The sequence below is a fragment of the Hibiscus syriacus genome, unplaced genomic scaffold, assembly GCF_006381635.1.
Source record: "Hibiscus syriacus cultivar Baekdansim isolate YM2019G1 unplaced genomic scaffold, ASM638163v2 tig00117034_pilon, whole genome shotgun sequence".
Lineage (NCBI taxonomy): Eukaryota > Viridiplantae > Streptophyta > Magnoliopsida > Malvales > Malvaceae > Hibiscus > Hibiscus syriacus.
In genome coordinates this window covers 9,228,183-9,241,538 of record NW_024063533.1, presented here as the reverse complement: position 1 = coordinate 9,241,538, position 13,356 = coordinate 9,228,183, and the positions used below count along the sequence as shown (strand labels likewise).

The following is a 13,356-nucleotide window of genomic DNA, read 5'->3' as shown; positions in this document are numbered from 1 at the left end:
ATACACGTAGTTTACTTTTTCATGCATTGAGGATAATGCATCCCTCAAGTTTGGGGGAAGTATTGTAGCACACTTTGTTAAAAAGCAACTGATGATAATTGGTTAAAAATTTTGGTTGTCATGATATAAGCATGTTAAGCATATTGTTTGGAATGGATTAGGGAATGCCCGATGATGAATGCATAATTTAATTGCCTAGGCCAGAATTATCTTTAAGACTGTCGAAAGAAGAGAACCAACCTTAGGCTTGATTCTTTGAAAAATTATAAACACGATTGTAGGATGTCTTTTCTTAAGGTAATCAGTAAAAATTTTAGGAAAGAACTCTCTATTTGCCGAGACATCGAAGAATTTTAAGGTTAAGGTCGAACTCCTTAGTATTTAAAACTTCAAGAATAAAAGGGACACTCTTTTATGTAATGACATAACCAGAAAACTCCATAACAATTAAGGGTTGTCAAGGCATATGAGTGAATGAAAGTAGTCACAGGATGACTCTACCCGACTAGCTTGAGGGTGGAAGGTATGCTCCCTTTCACCTAGAGTGTGGGAGGGTAGATGTAATGAGCTGACTCCCAAAAATAGTTGATGAATAACTAGGAGTGGAAACCAAGCCTGACAGATAATTTGACGTCTTGACAAAACAGAAGCACTTACTTGAAGTTTTCTATTACTTTAATGCATAGACTGATTATAATCATGCACACAAGATAACAAATAATCCTGACTAGGGAAGGTACTTGACTGATATGACAGTCAAACATGATGAGGCCAAACTTTTGCTGAGGGCTGAAATTTTAAACCACATGATTTTTTTTATTACTGCTTTGCCATGGCAATCTTAATTTTTTTTCTAGCTACTGTCCATTTCTTGAGGACAAGCAATAGCTTAAGTTTGGGGGTGTGATAAATCCATAAAAAGACTCTATTTCTAGCCTTTTTACTTAAGTTATTTCTCGTCTAAACAGAGTATGCATAGCATATTAGTTGCATTTAGCTGTATTTAGGTTATATTTTTTTGTGGTGGATAAGTGTTGTTTGGGAAACATTTATTTGATTTGACTGATGTTACCGAGGAGAGAGGGCTTGTGTGGACTGTGTATGTGCAGGAAGTTACCTAAGGAAGAACATTTCAGTTGCGATAAAGCATTTCGCAAGGGCCAGTGGAATAGAGAGGATAAAGACAGTGAGGAGCAGATTTATCTCGCCAAGGCAAGGTTTATCTTGCAAGTCTGAAGTGGATATGACGAATTGTATATGTCACATACCAGCTGTACGACTACCCTCATGTGCAAGCAAGCCCTCAAGATTCTGACAACAAACAGTTGCCTTTCCTTTTTTAGCCTGGACAAGAAAATAATAGGTATTTAGGGAATCTTCACTTACGCAAAACCCTAGGAGATTTTCCTTTATAAATACCCAGCCACAGCAGCCAAAAAGGGATAAGGAAGTAAAAAGAGCTTTAACTGAAGCGTGAGCGAGCAACGCAGTGCTTCCCCATCATTTTCTAACCGACCATCCTTGGAGTCCTCCATACCTAAGCAATAGCATAGCGGCGGTCAGGCCTCGAGAGAGTCTGGCTACCAGAGAAGGCGTGGTGTTGATCAGAGATGTCACAACAGAGCCCCCAACTTTGGGAGTCGTTCTTCCTTTGTTCGTAATTTCTTTACTTTGTTTGTGGTTGTATTAAAACGATGATACTTTGGTTGACGTTTTGACAACACCATGAACTGCTTTACTTGGTGTTAATCTTTGTTTTGCCGAAACAATTATTTTTTTATGAATGATGAATTATGATTCTGTTCATGTATGTTTTGTTTATTGTTTAAATATTTTTCCTTGACACTATAAGAGCTTCGAGAGATTGCCTGGAGTCTAGGTGAAACACGTGAACAATGGAATGGATTCGGGTTGTTTTCTACCTTAGAGATAAGGAGAGGGTTTCAATCGACTAAAAGGGATAGACGCTAGAGTAGGATAGAATAATGATTATAGTTCACGCTGAGAGGTATTACTACAACAACAGTCTGACAAACCAAGGGTTGTAGTTAACGCTGAGTACTATTGTCATAACAATCGTCTAAGAATAATCAGTAATCCAGTCGGGCAGCTTAAGCATATCATAACAATTCATTCTAAACTTAGAATAATTGCTTGTCATAACAAAAGATTAGCATGAGTGCTCTGTGAAAAGTTTGAATATGTGAGGTTGTTTTGAATATATTTAAATCAACACTTGTCTTTGCCTTATTTATTTTAATTCTATAAGTTTTGCATAATTATTTAGCCTCGACCAAACTTTTCTGCAATCATACTTTATAATATTTTCTTGCTTTATTGCTAATAGTTTTCTAGTTTGATAAGACTTCAGGAATTAGCTTGTGACAACTAGTTCTGGTTGTGGTGAAACTTAAAAAGAACCAATCATTCCCTGGGAAGATGATAACTCACTTACCCTTTATTACTTGATTCGATTGTGTATACTTGCACAAAATTGCTTGTCTTGACATATATATTTCCAAGCGATCAGTAGTATATATAAAAATTTCAAATATGGTTTTTGAAAATATATAACATATAGTTTTGGAAACTTATTTTTTAAAAAAATGTATAATATATAGTTTTTAAAACGATTTAGAAAACATATAGTATATCGTTTTTAAAATAATTTTGCAAAACATATAATATATAGTTTTTTGAAATGGTTCTGAAAACGTATAATATATAGTTTTTAAAAATGATTTTGAAACATATAGTATATGGTTTTTTTAAAATGGTTTTGAAAACGTATAATATATATTTTTTAAAATGATTTTCGAAAACATATAATATAATTTTTGAAGACATATTTTTAAAAATATAGTTTTTATTATTATATTTAGTATATTATTATTTATATTATATTATTTATTTTATTTATTTCGTTTTACTTTTTTATTTTATTTCATGTCCAAGTCTAGTCCACAGTTCGATCCAGAAGAGGTCCAAGCATACAAGCCCAACCTAGCCCATATGCAAAATAGGGTTTCACAAATCAAGCTCAGCGCCGCATCTACTAGAGCCATCAGATCAAAACATAAACCAACTGCTGAGTTCGAAGCAAAATAGGGTTGCAAAACCCTAATCATATGAAGCTAAGCGTCGCACGCAAAGCGCGTGGAGGCCACGTGCCAACAACCAGCGGTATTTTCGACCGACAACCCAGGACTGACCCATCCCGAGCTTTCTGATCGCACTAACAACCTACGTCGCCGAACGGGACTGAACTATCCCGGAAGAATCAGCAACACCCCAAGATATTCGGGACTACAACGGTCGATTACGGGGCTATAAAAGTCTCCGACCATGCAACGAAAACAACAAGAGCCACGAAAAAACCCGAGCCAAATACCAACAACAGTCGAATACCAAAAAAATACCCAGAAAAATCACAATAGCAAACAAGCAAAGAAATTGTTCGAATCAACACACAAAAAAATCAAATCTTTCTCTAAAGGCTGATAAGCGGAGGGGACCACGGTCGCGGGGAAAACCAAAAGTCATCGGATCACGTCGAAAAAGGTAAAACTCGGGATCTTTTGGCGTAGATCTACGTCATTCGGGGCTGTTTTAGGAGGTTTAGGGGTTAGATCTGACCTCGGGGTAACGTGGGCTTTCGAAAAGTGTAAGGATGGTTTTTTTTTTGCCGCCAGGGCGACGGGTGGCGGTGCATAGCTAAAACAGTGGCTGACCATTCGGACGAGTGGGAGAGAGTTGAGAGCATTTGAGAAGAGAGGAGGGATGTTTTGTTTGAAATGATATAGAATGAAAATTTTAGGATTTTAGGGGGTATTTATAGTGGGGACTAGAGTGTAACTACAAGATAGGTAAATTATTTCCTTAGTCCCTGATACTTTGTTGTGTAATTCATTCTAGTCACCTGTTATAAATTGGCCATTGAATTTTGAATTATTTCAATTAATCCTTGTTTATATTTCTCATTTTTTGCAATTTGACTCCCCAATTTTGATCTTTTAAATTTCTATCTATTCCTTTTATTTTTTTTATTCTCTTTCATTTTGACTTCATTTTTTTATATATTTTGTTTTTTTAGCGTTTTTCTCCTTTTTAATATTTTTTATATTTTTTTATTTCTTTTAAAATTTAATACTTCCTTCATTTATTTTATTTTTTTTTAAATTTTTCACTTTTTACATTTTTTCTTTTCTTAATTCAACCTTTTTTTCTTTGATTTATTGGATATTTATTTTATTTTATAATCTAACGTTTTTTTTTTGACTTTTTTAAGGGTAATTTTTATCGATCAAAGGTAAGTAATTCGAATTAAATCTTTAAATTTCAATTTAGCTTTTAATTTTTGTAATTAAGACAACCGAAATATTAAATTGATACCGAAAGGGCAGTACAAGGGTGGTAATCCTTCCTTGACTGTAACCGACACCCAAACCCGACATATTTCTGGTAAAACGCAGATCAGTTAAGATAATAAATTGAGGTGTCTGATCAACCTAATTTTTAAAAAAAAATAATAAATGATCGATGGCCGCTCTAGCATGTTTTATTTAAGTCGAAGTCCGATTCCAAACCCACCCGAAATACGGTTACTACACATATATAGATATATCATATATGTATATAGACAATAGTCACTAAAGTTATACAAACAATCATACTTACGCCACTAAGATTGACATTTATTCTTACTGACGTTATGAATGTCAAAAACAATACTATTATGCCACTAGGCTAATCATTTGGGACTCCATGTCTATTTAATTTTATTTTGGCTGTAAGGACAACTCTAATGTTGGCACCTAGTCTGATAGGGACATTATCGTAACATTATTCTCTTAAGGGTATTCTAATTACTTGTGAAGGTAATACTTTATATTAAGTTCAAGTCTCATAGTCAAAATATTTCTATTAGTATCGATACTCTTTATTTGGATGCTTTTATTTGAAGACGATACCCAACCTTTAAGTATTGATATCATCTTTCAATATTGATATCATTTTGAGTTTTGATATCAATTTAATTAAATGAGTCGATACTATCATGCGTAACATCTCAAATCTCCACACTTGAATCTGGCCCATCAAATGAGATTTTCTAAAATAAATTCTTATTTTTAATAACTACTAAGTGAATTACAAAGTTTAGAAAGTGACATTAACTTTTAAAGGAATTCGATTTTCTAATCTTAAATTAGGAAATAGTTTATATCGAGAATGTTTCCTCAACATTCAATTAAGTTTTTCCTAAAAATATTATTGTGAGTAAATATAATTTTAAGTTATTAAACTAATAATTTTTTAATGAAATGATCTAATAAATAGCATTTAGCAAATATAATGGAAACAGAAATAAAAGATCATGCTTGCACGCGTCAAACAACAAGCAATCAAATAATTCAGATATTAGTTCATCTGAGCAGCATGCAGAAGGCAGGGTTCTATGCATGAATTATTTAAGGGAAAAGTACACATTTAGTACACAACTATCACTTCTTTTTGTTTTAGTCACCTAATTATTTTATGTTTCAAAATCATACCTACAGTTATATTTTGAGTTCGTTTTAATTACCTTCCGTTGAAAAGGTAACAAAACTACTAATGATATTTTTTAAATTTTTTTCAATGATGACATGACATTACCTTATGATGACACATCAGTATCACCATTAAATTTTTAACAATATGTGACCAAAATGAAACCAAAACATAACATTAAGTATAATTTTAAAACAAAACATAATTAGATAACTAAAATGGAACAAAATTGATAGTTGGGGTACTAAATATGTAGTTTACCCATTTTTTAATTAAATTGATACTAATGTAGGGCAATGCAGGATTCCTAGAAACAACTGGCTTCATAATTCTCAGGATAAAATATTCCATGCCAAAATTCACAGAACAAAATTAAGGGAAAAAAAAGAAAAAAAAAAGAATTAAAAACAGAACTTAAAAGGCCAACAGCGTCAGATAATCTTAATCTAAATGTAAATCATTTCAGCTTAAAAGCTTCGCCTAGCTCTTTGCTCTGCAACATTTACTCTTAGTGCTCTTCCATCCAGGCTCTGCAACAACAGGACACACATGAAACATGTTTTTTAAAAAGTCTCCAAGTATTTAGGGAATCAAAAAGGGTCATAGATATTAAAATCGGTTCTCTCAAGAAAGAAAAAAAAAGAATCAGAATAACAAAGCTGGAAATTTGTATGCGTCTGTGCAGTTTAATCCAACAGAAAAATGTATTTCTGATGAGTTCGAGAAAGCAAATGCATGAATGGGAAATTACTATCATCGAGATTCTAGGGAAAATTGCAGTGAAAACTCGGTGATATTACCTGTCCATCGAGAGCAGCAATGGCATCGTTCAATTCAGTCTCCGAGGACATAGTCACAAAACCGAAACCACGCGACCGGCCTGTCTCCCTGTCATAGACCACACGAGCTTCCACTACTTTACCGTATTCACTGAAAACTTGCTCCAATCGAGCATTATCCACATCCCATGGAAGGTTACCCACATAGACTCTTAAAGCTTGTTCATAAACACGAGGGGGTCGCTCAATACGCGATCCTCTAGGAGAAGCCTTATTTACGGTCAATTGCCTTCCATTGAGATCCTGTTCGAAAACAGCAATATCTAAGCACAAGCGCCTCATACAAACTTCGGAGCCCATTAAGACAAATAAAGAAAAAAACAGAGAACACTTGAGGTCAGTGTGTACCAAGTATCTCATAGACTCAAACTTCTACGAAACAATCTCATACGACATAGAAAGTGATTAAGTTGTTCTCATAAAAAGATGAAAAAAATACAAAGCTTTTTAGTGCAAATATACCTAGAAAATCATAGAAAATAGCATACAAGACATCAAAAGGGTTAACCCTAGCATTTATCTTATTCACCAAATGATAGTTAAAGGCAAACTAAAGAAAGTTCTAAAACAAGATCAATTTCTTCTTTTCTTTAATTAAACCCCAAATACCATCTATAGAAAATGGCCCGTCACGGCTAAGTCAAAATAGTTAACTTGGTTCTTGCTTGCAAGCATCTATCAGTGGCTACACATCAAACATGAACTAACATAATTTCACTCCTTATGTGGATTATTGCAAGCAAACTACAGATATCTCTCAGAAAAAAAAATGAAAACTTGATTTTCTACTGGATGTCAAAATGATTACAATTTCATGTACCCTTGAGTACTTGAAAATGTCCAATTGATATCATATATGGAAACAAACCATAACTGTGAAGTTATGTGCCTTCACTTTATGTTAATCTTCAAAATGAGATAATCTATATAAACCTTGCTTTCACTAACTCAAAAAAGTATAAAACCCTAAACCCTTCTGCAACTTTCCTATTCTGACTATCTACTGTACATTTGACAAAATCTAATTCTACTCAAAGTGAATGTTAGGAACTGATACATGTTTAAGCCAAGTAGACTGAGTTTATTCCAAGTTTTTTCATTTATCCCCATACTCATGTCTAAATATGTATGGAACATTCAGTATTATAGAAAAAAAAAGTCTGGTTAACATAGTCTATTTCAAGGTGGTCAATTTAACCAAACCAAGCAATTTAACTCAACTATTGATGATAATTCCCAAGCACATATAAGATTAACAATAACACACCATATATACTCCATATTCCTCATTTATTATCACATATCAAGCAATAGAAAATTTTGAGCAAACCAAGATAAAGAAAAGGCTTACATAACCATTGAATGTTTCAGCAGCCTTCTCAGCTTCCTCAACGGAACTCATAGTTATAAATCCAAAGCCACGACTTTGCTCGGTATCCCTATTGTAAATAACCTGCAAATAGAAAAAAAAATCAAAATTTCAACAGTTTATGACCCAAAAACCAAATAAAAAAGGAATTTTCAAATAGTTTCGAAACAGAAACTTGGTCTATAACCTCAGCAATTTCCACGGTTCCAGCTTTCTCAAAAAGCATAGCCAAGCTTTGGCTATCAACATCATAAGGAAGATTCCCAACAAACAATTTAGCTTCCTCATTAGGTTCAGAATCATTTTCTTCTGAACCACCAGCAACCTCTCCCTCGAAAACTTCGACATCACCTTCAGGTTCCCAATCCGACAAGCTTGCTTCGGCGCCATCACTTTCTTCATTTTCCCATGATGATTCTCCTCCTTCACTATCAGTTCCTTGCTGCTCGTCTTTTTCATCGATGGTGATGGTGGTGTCGTTTTCTTCCTCTTGTTGAGCCCAATCTGAAGTCTGGGCCACAAAGGCAACTAGAGAAGGGAAATGGTTTTTGGTTTTGAGGGACGAAAAGGTTGGGTAAGTGGAAGATGAGAGGATAAGCTTGATGGGTTTTGAAGGAAGTGAAAGAAGAGATGGAACTTTGGAAGGAGTGGTGAAGAGTGAAGGCAAAGAAACGTGGCAAGATGAGTCAGCCAGGGACACGGGTTTCATTACAGTAGACATTTTTTGGTGGTGTTGAAGAATTCGTAAGGAGACAGAGACCAAGGAGAGGGTTTAAGAAGATTAGAGGAGATGAAAGGATAAGGGGGGAGCAGATAGGAGAGGGTAGGAGGAAGTTTATACAAAAAATATCTCGCCTTTGTGGGTGTGATTTATGGGTTTTTTCTTTTCGTGTAAAATTACACAAATGGTCATCTGGTTATATGATACTATTTTATTGAGTCATTAAAAAATTATAATTTGATGAGTCTTTTAATTATTAAAAGTTATAAAATGATCACTTGATTATTCATTATGTTCTAAAATCGTCTTTTTTCTGTTAAAAAATTAACGATCGTCTAAGCTGGACATTAATATGCTGACTGAGATGTGATAGTCTTTAAGATTATTATATTATATTTTATTATATCTTAGTCAACAAGTTAAAGTCCAACTCAGATTGTCATTAATTTTTTAATGAAAAATGACAAGTTTAGAACATAATGAGTATTCGTGTGACCATTTTGTAACTTTTACTAGTCGATGGATTCAACAAAACAACTCTCTATAGTAAGAGGATCATTTTGTAATTTTTAATAGTCGAGAGATTCAACAAAATAGTATCCAATAGTCAGAGGATCATTTGTGTTTTTTACCCTTTCTTTTTTGTATTTTTTTTCTTGTTTAGATCAGGGCCATGGATTTTGTTAATTTCTAATATTTTCACATAAATAGATACTTTTGGCAAAATTTGCTTAATAATCCACGCGGGCTAATTAATTAACCCATTAAGGCAACATGATTTTTATTTTGGGATTTACGACAATTAACATAGTGTTGAGGTAACTCATCACGCTGACGTGACAACTTCTAAAAGATATTATTATTTAATGGTCCCAGGTATGTGAGCTTCATTAGGTCAAATTTTTTATTATGTCCACAGGGACTTGTCATACTGACATGACTAGTCTTATTAAATTAATATTATTTTTTAGATTAAAATAATAATTTAAATAAATAATAATAGTTTAAAGAAGTACGAAACACGTCACGTTGACACGATAAATTTTATTTGAATTTTTGAATTTACAAGCCCGTGAACGTTGGGCAACAGGCAGTCCTCTAACAGTAATAATGAAACTCATCACGCCCGCATGACGAGTTCCAATTGAATTTTAAAAATAATAGTTTATAGTCGTTGGATGTTGAGGTATAAATAGGTGTTTGGGTTTTTTGTTTAGAGTTTACACTCAACTTTCAAAAAAAAAAAGTTGATTGAGATAAAAAAAATGATTTTTTGAAGAATTTGTGTTAAAATGGTCACCTGAGAAGAAATATTACGTCTTGATGAAGTCTATATTTCCTCGACTGAGCTCATTGTGGTAAAATTACTTTTTTTATTAAAATTATAAAACTCATGTTTTTATTTTTAAAATTTTATTAATTGTTTAAATTTATATTTGTAACAAAAAGAACGAGTCATTCATCATCGATGAATGACCAATGATGAGCCGCATCAGCGGATTGTCATTTATCTTCAACAATCTGGGTTGTCACATTTCTTCGTGGTTTTAAGGTGATGTCATCATTGATATCGGTGTTGATTGAACATTTGAGGCCCGAAACTCATATGTTCCATTTCCTTGTGGTGAGGCTTGATTACATTGGAAGATATGACTTATCAACTTGGTGTTTCGATTAATTGTGCACCATTGATGCTTCACAACAATTATAAGCGAGATCAGCTTATTTTAGAGTTATTAGAAAGGGAGCCTCCAATAGATGTGACTGGTGGGTTGCGAATACGAATGACGTGGTTGGAGAAGGAATTCATAGTGGATGAACATTCAACCTAGAAAGAGATGATCTTTGCAGCCTGAGTATATCTTCTCAAGTTGATTGGAATGATCTTGTTACTGGATAAATCCGTGAATTTGGTGCACACTCAATATCTCTTGGTATTAGAAGATTTCTTGGTGTGTCATTAGTATAGTTGGGGTTCAGTGATTATGACATTTTTATATCGTTAACTTTGTAAGGCTACCATAGTGGTAAGAGGTCAAAAAGCATAGTATTGAGTTGTTTAGTTCTACTACAATCATGGGTGTGGTATCGTTTTTCGTTTTTGACGCCTTTTACAACTGTTCCTATTGAGTTTCCTTTCGCTATAAGGTAACTTTGTAGATTTAAATTATAGTAAATTTATATTATTAATTAAAATGTTTTAGAAATTTTGAATTAATAATGTAGTTGTTAATTTGTATTTATTATGTTGTTTAGATGATGACATCGAATTACTGATACAAAGTTGGGGGTGCTACCAATATTGATATACGGATGAGGATCGATATTGTCAGTAGATATGCGATAAATATTCTAAATTTGTTGTATAACTTTGAAATTAATAGTATTATTTTTTAATTATACTAATGTAACATTTTTTACAGTTTAATTGGTTTTCATATTATAAGTTGGAGATCCAACGGTGTCTACCACACTTGTTTTTGAAGGAGCAGAGACGTGGTGTGTTGTAACGTTGTTGCTCTATTTCGTCATTGTTGAGATCCATGCCGCAGATAGACTTATGCAACAATTTGTGTCCCATCAACTGATTCCAATGGCGATATATAACATTGACGATTTCCACAAATTTGATACGCATGGGAAGCATAGAGATGATTGGCCGAAGAAGCATGTTGTATACATACAACAATGGAATGAGAGGCATTTAAATTTGTCTAATCGTTCAGAGATTAGTGTAGAAAATTTTGATTTCATAGTTTATCTCTGCCTCCAAAATTATGAAGCAAATGGTAAACCATATATATTTAACAACGTCGGGAGGTCGGGTCGAATGGGAAGAAATGAAGGCAAAATATTCCAAGAAATCATCATCTTCAGCAACATCTTTATCTTCTACTTCAGCGGATTATTTTGCATCTTAAGCAAGTTATGGTGGATATCCTCTTTATCATGCTTCGATGGATAGTCGACTGGAGTGGGTAGGAGGTTCATGGGATGAAGTGTCACCTTCTCAACAATTTTCAATAAAAGATACGAGAGCTATGGATACATGGAATCATGTTTTATATGGTCAATCATGTAGTGATTTTGGTGTACAATTTGAGTCAATGACGTCAATGAGGGCATCGAATACCTTAAATACTCCATCATTTTCACTCTAAAGTGGAAACCAAAGTAGTGGAGTGATGTTTAGTACACCAGATCAACAATAAGAAAACGTAGAAGAAGATGATAAAGATGGACGACTACGACGAAATTGAACAAGCCCCATGTCATTACTATTCAATCACTCCTCAACATCGTCGAGAATTAAGAAAATATAAGTATTTTTGTTAAATTATTAGTTATTTCTATGTAGTACTATAATTATTAGTTTGTTAAATTTTTAATATTTTTGTTAAATTTGTTTGGTAATTTAATATTTAAGAAAAATATATTATTAAATTTGTTAAATTTTAATAGTTGTTTATTTAAGTATAGTATATGTAATATATAGTTACTTATTTAAGAATTTTTTAATATTAAGTAAAGTAAAAAAATTGAAGTATAACTTAATTAAGAAACTTAATTTTTAAAAAAATGTGACTATAATGAAAAGAAAATAATTTGTAGAACTCGTCACACTGGTTTATGTGAGTAATTTAAAAAAAAGTAGTTCTTATAGATAGATCGTTGAGGTTTAAATTCAAATCTACCTAATTCGTCACACTTAGGAGTTTTTTAATTAAAAATATATATTAATTTTAAAAAATAATTTATTATATTAATAAAATATATTATATTTAAATAATCAACCGCTCTGAATTTGAAGTATGTTACAAGCAACAACTTGGGGTATATTGAATTTTTTATTAAAACAAGTTACGAAAATTAGTAGATTAAGTTTGCAAGCATTAGAAGCATTAAAAACATTAACTCCAATATTCTTTGTCATTTGAAATTATTCAAACGAACGATCATCTAAGTTGGTGATTCGGTCTCAGCTTGAAACAAAAAAGGAGACACAACTAGCAATTAAGGAGTAATGCATGAAAGTTCATCTCTAATTCTATGTCATGAAGTCTGATTAAAAGATATTTTTTCATAAGGTGTGTACACCATGATGTCAGTTGTAACTGGAGGATACACATTTAATACCTACAAAGAAAGATTGTAACACCCCCAACTTATACCCGACCCGGATACGAATCTGAGGTGTCAAATTAACTTTTTAAAACATTTACTTTTACAAAATCTCATAAAATTTAAACTTTTATTAAAACAACAGTGAAATAATTTACATAAATACCATCAAAATAATTACAAAATCGATCATAGCATATATGATTTAATCTGTAATTACATTCCAACATAATTTCTACAACAAAGTGACATACTGTTTTAAATCACTTCTGATCCGATCGTCTTCAAAAGAGATGTTGCCTTCCTAAACTTTAACTCTGGTCTTCTTGTTTCTTGGTACCTACGTGTGAAACACTCACACGCTAAGTCACAGACTTAGCGAGGCATAATATAACATATAACAATGAATTTATGAAGCATGCAATTCTATAATTCCAACATGACATTACAATTTGCTTATATTTGCTTAACTATAACATACATAATCATGGAATGCACAAATAAAACATATCATCTTATGAGGTGTTTAATTCGGTTTATCTTTTGGGTGCCCATGTACATTACTGAGAACCTGAGGTACGTGAGTACATTGAGGTTATACACATATGCTGTCACCATAGCTCGTATAAATTCCCACTAAGGGCATATAAAATTTGTCCCGAAGGACCACATATATGTCCCGAAGGACCACATAAATATCCCGAAGGACCACTCCTTAAGGATCACATATATATTCCAAAGGACCAAATATGTGC

The 13,356-nt window shown here is 32.9% G+C and overlaps 1 protein-coding gene across 1 annotated transcript; it reads right to left on the bottom strand.

Annotated features, from left to right (window-relative positions):
• Positions 1-5,854: 5,854 nt before the first annotated feature.
• On the bottom strand, positions 5,855-8,578 carry LOC120196833 (28 kDa ribonucleoprotein, chloroplastic-like). Its single transcript, XM_039198546.1, has 4 exons — positions 7,946-8,578; positions 7,741-7,842; positions 6,351-6,632; positions 5,855-6,080 (listed from the first exon to the last, which is right to left on the bottom strand). Exons 1-4 carry the CDS (start codon positions 8,477-8,479, stop codon positions 6,018-6,020), a joined length of 981 nt encoding a protein of 326 aa, XP_039054477.1. The 5' UTR covers positions 8,480-8,578; the 3' UTR covers positions 5,855-6,017.
• Positions 8,579-13,356: the final 4,778 nt, after the last annotated feature.